Genomic DNA, 11,066 nt, shown 5'->3' with positions numbered 1-11,066 from the left:
TAATAAATAATCACACTAACACTGGTATATATTAATTATATATAATATTAAATATTTGATTAGACTTTATGAGTATTCAGGACAAAAGGTGATAACATGAACACTGTCATTATGTCACTTCCGGTCAGGAGACAATCACTAGAAAGCAAATCATAGAAATTATTTCAAACTGCATCAATTGAGCCGAAAAGTGTCCAACAGTCCAACATTCAACACCATGTGATATAAATAATAAAACATGAATATGTTAAGGATTTAAAGGTGAAGTTCACACAAACCCTTCCGTGAAGTGACCATTGTGTTAATCACTAACAACACTAAATATAATATAAAGGACTTCCAGACTGAATTAGTGGAGCCGAACAGATACAAATAACGTGATTAACAAAACAACACAGATACGCTTTACAGAATATTCCTGTTTTACAGGTAAGCTAACATTCACACAGAACCCCCAGGAAACGACACGCCAGTTAGCATGCTAGCTTGGCGTGCGCGTGAACGTCTCACCTGCTTGTCTTTTAGTTTTTCACCGATGAGAACCTGCAGCTGGACAAGCAGCGGACGCCATTTTGGATCGAAGAGCAGGCACGACGTCCGGGTTTCCCCCAAAAAGCTGGAATATTCCAATATGATCGATTATTTGCAGAAGCAAAGACACTCGTGCTTCAGCCGTCTGGATTTTAGCAGCTAAAGTTAGCGTTAATAATTTAAACTACTTCCGGTACGGACCTTCAAAATTAAACGGGTGTTATAATGTTAAACATATTAATTTGGGGGGAAACACACACAAAAAGATGAACTTTGAGTAAAATGCGATCTGTTAAAAATGTTTATTCTATTTATAATAACTCATTTGTTGGCTAAAGTCTTTTATAAATTTTATGATATATTTAACGAGCGTCACGAGCGGAATTGACACGTTCCGGATGGCTTTCAAAATAAAATGCTTCCGGCGAACGTGTGTTGTGAAAAATAATTGAGAGTTTTGCGCAAAATTATGGCGTTTTAAGAAGAAAACTGATTTAACATCTTAAGTATATTAAGGATGTTTAACAAAAATGTCTGTTAACTTCACTTTAAGAGCCCACAAATGTGGATTTAAGAGATTACAACCGATTACAGCTGGAGAAAGGAAGGCTGGGCACCTACGTCACATCCGGTGACCTAGATTTTAATGCTGTCAAGACCGGGGACCATGGCAACAAAGGAGTGTGTGTGCGTGAGAGAGAGAGATGGGGGTGTACTGTATTCATGTCCTCATTTATTCAGGTCTTACACAAACAGTCCTCTGTGTGTGTGTGTGTGTGTGTGTGTGTGTGTGTGTGTCATGTGACCGCTGCAGCTTTTCTAGAACACACTGCACATCACATGAACCGTTCTTTAAAAAACATTCAACCTTTATTTACACCAAATCTGTATAAAAATAAATAAATAAGAGTTATAGATTCATCTCAGAATTCATAAATATACAAAAACAGAAGTAGATTTCGATAAAATGTCAATGAGGTTCTGAACAAAACAGAATTGCTGTCAGGTAAAATGTTAAAAAAGCACTTATTTTAGTATGATGTGAATTCATCTACTGGAGTAATAGTACTCTGATACAGCACTACTGTCCCTTTAAGACAACAAGCAACTCATTTATATTAATGTAGACGGCAGTTTGATGAGGACGTATATAAATGTGCTAGTTCCTGTCTCCGTACTGGTCGCGCTGCTACAAGCTGAAGACGTTCCCCCGTCCGTGCACCGACAGTTCGATGCCCCCGGTCAGCTGCAGCTCCTCCATCAGGAAGCGCCCCACCGGCTCCGAGCGCCCCACGTCGCAGAACACCCAGATCTCCGCCCGATCCCGCCGGATGTTGGCGTTGCACGTCGGCAGCCCGGCGCTCCGGGTGCACCGGCTCAGAGCCCGCCATACCTAGGGGGAGGGGGCGGACAGGTGAGGGGGCTTCTATACAAACAGAGGAGTCGCTTTAACCATGAAGTATAGACTTCTATACAACCAGAGGAGTCGCTTTAACACATGAAGTATGACTTCTATACAAACAGAGGAGTCGCTTTAACACATGACGTATGACTTCTATACAACCAGAGGAGTCGCTTTAACACATGAAGTATGACTTCTATACAAACAGAGGAGTCGCTTTAACACATGACGTATGACTTCTATACAACCAGAGGAGTCGCTTTAACCATGAAGTATAGACTTCTGTACAACCAGAGGAGTAGCTTTAACACATGAAGTATGACTTCTATACAAACAGAGGAGTCGCTTTAACACATGACGTATGACTTCTATACAACCAGAGGAGTCGCTTTAACCATGAAGTATAGACTTCTGTACAACCAGAGGAGTAGCTTTAACACATGAAGTATGACTTCTATACAACCAGAGGAGTCACCCCCTGGTGGTCAGGAGAGAGAATGCAGCTTTAACACATGAAGCATAGACTTCTATACAACCAGAGGAGTCATCCCCTGGTGGTCAGGAGAGAGAATGCAGCTTTAACACATGAAGCATAGAATACAGGCTCAGCCTCCTGTAGGCTGTAGTTGAATGGTTGTAATGCTTGCATGTCAAATCGTCTCTTGGTTGAAATCAATCATATAAAATAATAATAATAATAATAATAATAATAACAGTAGACCTGCTCGATGTCTCCGGCCCGCCCACAGTTGTGCTGCCCGATCACCCATTTGGCCCTCTGGTGCAGGTGGAGCCGGTGGACGGAGACCGCGTGCCGGAACGGTTTGGACAGCGACTCCGTCCGCAGAACTCCTCTCTGCGTGAAGACGCTCCAGGAGCGTTTGAGCGGCGAGTCCGTGGCGGCGGCGCCATCTTTGTGTTCCGAGGTCGCCCTCTCTGGCGTTTTATCTTCGGGTTCCGGTGGGTGACGACGTCCTGCCCCAACGGGACTGGGAAACGTGGGTTCCTGCGGCTGGTAGACGAGGGAACCGGCCGGGCAGACGATGACGGGAGCCGGTCTGGCCGGTCTGATGGGCGCGTGGCGGTCGGCGGCGGCGGGGAACCACGGCGAGAAGACCGGAGGAGTCCTGCAGGGGAAAGACTCCAGGAGCCTCTCCGTCCGCTCTAATAGAGCGCCGAGTCCAGCAGCGGATCCAGGACCATAGTGCAGAACCACATCCGCCATTCGGATCAGAGGACCCTCCTCTCCCTCCTCAGCGGCCTCTTCATCACCTCCCCCCTTCAGAAAGACAGACAAGAAGAACCCGGGTTACTTTAAAAGTTACAGAACATTTAGTTGAAGGTCACATAGTCAGGGTCTGAGAACATGTTCACGCTTTAATGTTTAAAAAACTATCTTTCTAATCATGTCTGTGTGAAATGCTGTTTAATAAAATATCATAAAATACACACACACATATATATATAAATACAAAATACAACCTAAAGTTCATCATATCAAACGTGACATCACACATAAGAATATTACATTATTAAAAGTATATTAATATTAAACATATTCTCTCCTGTTTTATCTATCTGATTGTTAGTTTAATAAAAGTTAAACTAGTTTTATAAATGCTTCCGGTTTCTGAAGCTAATGTTTTTAGCATATCATGCTAGCTCTCGTTAGCTTATCACAAAGAGAGCTAGCTAGAGAACATGGCGGTCCAGGTGTCCAACAGGTAAGTCGGTAGACAACCTTCAGTCCAACAACACGAGACTCACACATTTAAACTCCTTTAAACTCCTTTACACACCTTTAAACACCTTTAAAGCAGCTGACTGCGGCCCGTCTGCTCAAACAGCCATCAAGGAGTGAAGTCCCATCAGCCACCGCGAGGCTAACGTGCTTCTCGGGAACTCTCGCGAGAGTTGAAGTAACGTTCAGACTGCCATTTCAGCGCTTTCCTTTCCGGTATTTATATCCCGATTAAAGCTGTATTTTAAGGATACTTTATTGTATTTTTAAATAACAGTACGTGTTGTTTTTTAAATTACATTTCCTGTATTGTTGCGTAACTACAAACCAAATTAATACAGAATTATTAGTGTTTATAGAAAAAGTATTCATAGAAATACTAATACCACCGTCACACTGACTGTGGTATTAGTATTTCTATGAATACTTTGTTCTCTCATTAGAGCATTTTTACTCATGCATAAATATAAAAGCAGGATTTTACTGTTATAGTTGAACTATTAACTAATGAAAGCAGTAAGAAATACAATTGTACTTAAGTTACTTCACTGGTATTTGCTTAGTCTTTGATAATATATAATATAATCTCATGATATTAGTAAATAATAAACACAACTGTGGTCTTTCCTTAAGACGAACCGTGTTGACATACCAAAGGTTTATTTCGGAGTCGTACTTCAAACTGGATGAACACTGCTGAAGAACCGACAGACAGGCAGCAGTTTGTCAACAGGACATCTTTATTCATACGTCTGTTGTCTTTATTCAAATTACAGTAATATACTTGTGAGATGACTGAAGCTCTCAGCTCGACTACTTGAAGCAAACTTTGTTTTTCCTGTTGTTTTTCTCCTTTTTTTAAAATTAATCTTGCAACAGAAAAGAAAAAAAGAAGCACATATGCCATAAAGAAGAAGAAGAAGAAGAAGAAGAGTGTGGTGCGTCGGTGAGGAAGCTTATCGTCTAAACAAAAACAAAACAGGAAAACAAAAAGAAACATGTCGTAAAAAGATCAGAATATGGCACATTTGGTCCACGTTGGTAGTTTTATTATCTCGTTTTCAAACATGTGATAAACAAAAACAAAAAAAAGAAAACAGATCATAGTTGTTCCTCCCAGAAGCGTTAACGACAGCAGACTGAGAACAGGACTAGAGGGGCCGCTCTCTTTTTGTTAAAATCTTGGTTTCGTTCAGCCAATCGTTTGTTTCTATTCTCCCCGGTACAGTAATAATATTATTATTAATATCTTCTTTCCAGCCAAGATGAGAGGGGAGGGCAGGGGGCGGAGCTTCGTGGATGACAGAAAGGGGGCGGGGCTGGACGATCACAGGAAGTAGTCGGGAGTGCGTCTGGTCACATGGGGCTCGCCGCGGCGGGGGGCGGGGTCAAACTGAAGGCTGAGGAGGGAGAAAGGTCGTTAGCGATGACATCATCCAACCCAACAGTAATAAATACATGTGTTTCAGTTCACAACTCAAATATTACGCAGCGAGTGATATCATTTCTATGTTTCTTAACTTTGGCAGCGTGAATAAAATGTAAATATGAAAAGCCTCCTGTGGTCTGAACCAACTAACTTTATTCCTCTTCTCCACCAGATCCACCGCTTCCTGTTCTTACCCGTCACAATAAAAGCCCTTGACATACAACATGCGTTGTGAGTGCATTTCACACGTTATTCATATCGTTTTATTACAAACCTGGGAGGAACAGGAAGAAGAAGAAGAAGAAGAAGAAGAAGAAGAAGAAGAAGAAGAAGAAGAAGAAGAAGAAGAAGCGCTTTCACTTACAAAGAGTATTTCAGAGTGTCGTCCAGCTCCATGATGGCCGCCTGGTTTCCACAGCGGTAGCAGTAGTTAGGAGCGCTGAAGATCGTCACCACGTTCTTATCATGGCCCCAGTTGTAGCCCTGCAGGTACAACACACATGCTACATGTTAGCAAAGTGTGTGTGAGTGAGTGTGAGTGAGTGTGTGTGAGCGTGTGTGAGTCTCACCTCCATGACCAGCTGATGGGCGCGGGACACCAGGGTGAGTCCGTTGGCGTGGTTGAAGGTTTCAGAGATGTCTTGTCCGAAGGTGTAGCCGGCACCTCGAGGAGAGATGCCCCACCCACCACGGTCATCCGGGTCAGACCACAGCAGGTCACACATGGGGCCCTGAAACAGACCCAGGATCAGTATTTAGGTATCTTTAGGTGATCTGGTTTAACTAAACCTAACTCAACCTGGTTATGAGTGCCTTCTCATAAAAGGGGGCGGGGCTTGCAGCATCTGACCAATCACAAACTTGGAAAAGTCTTGCATAATACATATAAAGAATACAACTATAATATCAGAGAAACATGAAGTGAAACACTAGTTAGAAACCACAACTCAACTCTTACCCACAATGCACCAGGAACCTCAACTCTTACCCACAATGCATCAGGAGCCTCAACTCTTTTACCACAAACACATCAGCACCTCAGGGGAATGTTAACAAGCGTTTTTTAAGAAAGCAAGGATGTTTTTTATTGAATTTTGTCGTTTTCATTCAGCTTTTCTAACGCGGAAGAAAAATATGTGAATGGAAACGAGGCTGCTGTCTTCATCATCATCATCTTCATCATCACACTGTGGTTTATTCTGACTCAATCACACATAAAGAGAAATGATTCAGCCGCTGAAAAATAGTCCAACAAAACACACTGTGTTCTAGCGTGTGTGTGTGTGTGTGTGTGTGTGTGTGTGTGTACCTCATGTGGGACCTCCTGCAGGCGGTCCAGAGCTCGTATGTGATCCAGAGTGTCTATGGAGGGAGACAGACCTCCGTGGAGACAGAAGATCTGAAACATAGAAGAAGAAACGACCCTGTGACTCAACCAGGAAGTAGACGCGCCAGAACAACATGAACACATGAACATGAACAACATGAACACATGAACACACATGAACATGAACACATGAACACATGGCGTTACCTGTCCGTCCACCAGCGCGGTGAGAGGCAGGTAGTCGAACAGGTCGGTGAAGTACTTCCACACGTTGGCGTTGCCGTACTTCCTCAGACACTCGTCGTAGAACCCGTAGACCTGCGTGATCTGCCGCGACTCGTGGTTCCCTCGCAGGATGGTGATCCGCTCCTGGAAACGGACCTGACGACAACAACAACAACGACGACGACGACACGTTAAGGGTGCGTTCCTTCGTCTTTAAAACATTCTGTACTGGAAGGTGAATGATTTGGAAAAGAGTGACGTCTTGTTAACCAATCAACACAAATGTTTTATTAGTCATGAAGCGCTTCATTCATCTTTCACTCAAAGGAAAGCAAAATATCAACAGTGTCATTTTACAGACCAGACGATGGAGAGATCAATGAAGTAAGCATGTTAATAAAGAGTTAAAGGTTATTAGTTATTATTCCAATCTGTCATCAATAATCAATCGGTGGATTATTCTCTTTCTAACTCCATGAACAAACTCACTTCTTCTCTGATCATCCAGTCGTCTAATCTCACAATAATTCGGAGAAAATCACATCACAGATGCAATATTTTTTATCAATGTGCTCCACCGACACTCAGGAGGGTCCCTGAACGCCCCTCATCCTGGATGAACTTAAATATGCAAATGAGGCTGTTTGAGATTAAATAAAAGCAAGAAAACAAACATCTTGTTGTGATAAACAAATGTTTGATTGTTTTTTAATATAAAGCTCGTACTCCAGTAGAAAGTATCAGTACTCCTTATGCAGAATAATGTAATATCTTATAATAATTGGTGATGGAGCTGGTAAAGATGGGACTGATTTAAATGTATTTATATATAAATACTACTGTGAAATACTGCTGGGCAGATTGTTGATGTAATAAAACTAATTTATTGATTACATTTTGTTTTATTAATCTGATTCTGCAGGTGTATATATATATATATATATATATATATATACATACACAGTGCTGATGGGCAGTGGTCACACACACACCCACCCCTCACCTTTAGCGTGACGAGCAGCGTGACCGTCTCCACAGAGTAGTACCCTCGGTCCACGTAGTCGCCCATGAACAGGTAGTTGGTGTCGGGCGACTTGCCCCCGATCTTGAAGAGCTCCATGAGGTCGTGGAACTGCCCGTGCACGTCCCCGCACACCGTCACCGGGCATCGAACCTGCGACACGGGAAGAGACGTGAGCCTCAGAGCGCCACCACGCGTAGAAAGCATCCACCGTGTGATGGCAGCCGTCTCCCGTAACATAACGTCTAAATATATTATTATGTTTAATTCTTTAATCTTAAATAAACGATCAAAGTTTAAATGTTAGGTAAAATAATTCAGATTAAAGGGCCTGAACGCAACGCGACACACTGTTCACAAACAGGAAGTAGAATGAGACATTAAAAGCAGCCGTTGGAGTTTAGAGCAGAGTTCTGGTGTTTACAGTGAAACCAGCTGACAGTGAACCAGCTCGACCAGATTAAAGGAGCAATACGGGACTTTATGATGTCAATATGAGCTCTGACTCAAACACTGCTCCTTGTTATATAACCATGAGTTACATAATTCATCTCTAACATCTATTTTATATTTATGTGGAAACGTCTGGATTTATTCTAGTTCATCACCAACACTACATTTTACTAGATTACACCTAAACGCATCATGAGAACGTTATCATCTACCTTCAGCCAGTACTCATGTTCACTGAGCGGAGCCTGAAGGCATCATGAGAACAGTATCATCTACCTTCAGCCAGTACTCATGTTCACTGAGCGGAGCCTGAAGGCATCCCTTAGCTGTTGGTATTCAACCCGCACAGCTAACCACTAACGTCATAACGCGATAAAGAATAAAATAAACCAACTTTGAGCTCATCTTAGACGCTTCCTTTAAGTGATTTCATATATTACTATATTCAGATGAACGGCCTCCCAGTACTGTAACCAACCAGGAAGTGTTTGATTGTTTCTCTGGGGCATTGTGGGAAATCTCACCTCCTGAACGTTGGACTCCTTGGTCAGGATCTCCTTGGCCTGCAGGAACAAACAGGAAGTGGTGTTAGAAAACGTTTAGTGACCTCACAGGACACCGTAGCGCTAGAAACCACCCGAGAAGAGCAGAGCGTTCCAGAAGCTGAGCGACTAATTCAATCATTATTATAACTCAATTAACATTCAACACGAGCAATGCATCTCATCTCAGAGCTTCATAAGAGCTGCACATGAATATATATATGAATATTAACAGTATTGATTCATCTTTAATCAAATGAAACGTGATCAACAGGGAGGCCACTACGCATTGTTTTCTGAATGAATAAATCTGCTTTAACGGGTTTGTCTATAATCAGGAATCATCACTAATGAGAAGAAATTAATCTTGAACATGACAAACACAGTGATGTGAAAATAGATTTCTGTTGATGACTAACAGCTGCAGCTTAACAATGACAGGATCATTCATTCTATTATTATGTTTAGACATTCATTATATTGTTATTATTATGTTAACCATTCGAGACATTATTATTGTTTAGACATTCATTCTATTATTATGTTTAACATGAATTACTATCGTGTGCATCTTTCCCTGTGAACGCTTTCACAGGGAAAGATGCACACGATTATACGATTTCATTAACTCAACAACACAACGCTCGACCCGCAGCGCTCAGCTCGCCGGGTTTCCGCCATTGTCCCCCGGGTCTCAGGACGTTGTTCCCCGGGTCTCAGGACGTTGTTCCCCCGGTCTGAGGACGTTGTCCCCCGGGTCTCAGGACGTTGTTCCCCCGGTCTGAGGACGTTGTTCCCCGGACATGAAACCGGGCGATGAGGCACAGAAAGCTGGAGTGACGCGAGAGGCTCGTCAGGTTTATGTAATGAAACGGATGATCGATAAAGACAGGGCGCGGTGCTAATCATAACTAATACACGTATTAATACCATCAATATAACATACAGTACACACTCCTTTGTGTGTATACATATATAAACATATATTAGTCGAGTATTGATATGTGTCGAGGGCCGCCATGTTAATAAAGCGGTGGTAAAATAGGCTCCGTCTATTTGCTGGCAATGATGGAACAATATGTGGATTCTCGGGCCTGCCTGGACTCAAGACGACGATCGGCGACTAAACGGTCGCACATCGGCGCGGCTTTAATGAAAATGGCGGCGCACAAACATGTCAAAAACACATATACGCCATAAAGAAAGCAAGACGTTAAATCTTAAGTTGATTGGGGTCGAAAACGGGGCTAAAGAATAGCCACCTCGCCGTGAAGTGACGTCCACTCCAGAAATTAGCCGGAGCCGATTCCTTATATATATTTTTTTTAGCCTAGGCCGCACTGAAAAACGGGGCCGACTAAGCTCGCGATCGAACCCGCACGGGAGGCTCTGAAAAACGGGGCCGACGGAGACTACGATCGAACCCGCAGGGGGAGGGCGCTCTGAAAAACGGGGCCGACGAGCCGCGATCAAAAGGCCTCTGAGAAAACGGGGCCGACGGAGCCTACGATCGGGGGGTTCTCTGAAAAACGGGGCCGGCTCACCTTCTCGCAGAGGGTCCGGACCTGGTTTTCCGAGAGCTGCTTGCACTCGTTGAGCTGTTCGATCCACTGGTCCAACTCTTTAGTGAAGGATTTGTCCTCCATGACGGCGGCGGCCTGGTCTCACAGCGAGCTGCCTTCTTCTAGCTCCGTCGCGTTGGTCGAACCGGTCTGGTCCCCGCCAAAAAATATCACCGAAAAGACCTCTGAAAACAAATCGACTAGCCGCTCAGTCGACTTCTATCATGATAAAGTACCGACGTCGAGTGGCCAACGGTGAACCCAGAGTTTCTCTTCCCGGGGGGATCGGAGGGTCGACGGACCGGAGCTGAGAGAGGCGGCGGCGTCGCAGCGGCTAGCCGATGTGCTAAAAGAGCTAGCTACAATAACATCCGGGCATTTTCAGCGGCGGGCGGAGAGTGCGCAGCAGCGTCCCCGCGTGGACAAGCGGAGAACTGCAGGGCATTTAGTGAATTACATGAAGACGTCTTATTGTTACATAATTATTACATTATTATTACATTATGTGAGTGAACACGCAAAACTTCCAAATACAAGTCTGTAAACATTTATTTAAAAAGACTTATGGGTATACTTATTATATGTATATAATATATACATATAATATATACAGTATTTTATATATATATATATATATATATAATACATAAACTCTGGCCAACTATAACACGGTTGTGATGAATTGTACTATTCTGTGTTCAAGTGTTTGTTATATTTTATTCCCCTCATGTGTGTAACAAACTACTGGAAACATAAGTTGTAAAAATATACTGTATATTTTAAAAGTGTTGATGCAGAAACTTTTTTTTTTTTTTAATATGTAAATTCCCTCA

The 11,066-nt window shown here is 43.0% G+C and overlaps 2 protein-coding genes across 2 annotated transcripts; both read right to left on the bottom strand.

Annotated features, from left to right (window-relative positions):
- Window positions 1-1,379: 1,379 nt before the first annotated feature.
- On the bottom strand, window positions 1,380-3,158 carry shld3 (shieldin complex subunit 3; the record flags this gene model as incomplete). The annotated part of the gene is made up of 2 exons (XM_079222084.1): window positions 1,380-1,924; window positions 2,655-3,158. The coding sequence occupies 2 exons, from the start codon at window positions 3,156-3,158 to the stop codon at window positions 1,721-1,723; spliced, it is 708 nt and encodes a 235-aa protein (XP_079078210.1). The 3' UTR covers window positions 1,380-1,720.
- Window positions 3,159-4,393: 1,235 nt separating this feature from the next.
- On the bottom strand, window positions 4,394-10,554 carry LOC306739981 (serine/threonine-protein phosphatase 2A catalytic subunit beta isoform). The gene is made up of 8 exons (XM_079222082.1): window positions 10,216-10,554; window positions 8,654-8,692; window positions 7,659-7,829; window positions 6,638-6,811; window positions 6,413-6,502; window positions 5,673-5,834; window positions 5,468-5,586; window positions 4,394-5,074 (listed from the first exon to the last, which is right to left on the bottom strand). The coding sequence occupies exons 1-8, from the start codon at window positions 10,315-10,317 to the stop codon at window positions 5,002-5,004; spliced, it is 930 nt and encodes a 309-aa protein (XP_079078208.1). The 5' UTR covers window positions 10,318-10,554; the 3' UTR covers window positions 4,394-5,001.
- Between the last annotated feature and the right edge of the window lie 512 nt (window positions 10,555-11,066).

The sequence above is a fragment of the Taurulus bubalis genome (genome assembly GCF_910589615.1).
Source record: "Taurulus bubalis genome assembly, chromosome: 8".
Classification (NCBI taxonomy): Eukaryota; Metazoa; Chordata; class Actinopteri; order Perciformes; family Cottidae; genus Taurulus; species Taurulus bubalis.
Note: the sequence above shows the minus strand (reverse complement) of the source record. Positions and strands in the feature narration are given on the sequence as shown.

Coding starts and splice junctions, on each gene's coding strand:
- LOC306739981 (XM_079222082.1), bottom strand. CDS start 10,317: ATGGAGGACAAATCCTTCACTAAAGAGTTGGACCAGTGGATCGAACAG. Junction 6,812..7,658: donor CGCTGCTCGTCACGCTAAAG/GTGAGGGGTGGG, acceptor TGTTGTCGTCAG/GTCCGTTTCCAGGAGCGGAT. Junction 5,075..5,467: donor GACACTCTGAAATACTCTTT/GTAAGTGAAAGC, acceptor CTCCCTCCTCAG/CCTTCAGTTTGACCCCGCCC.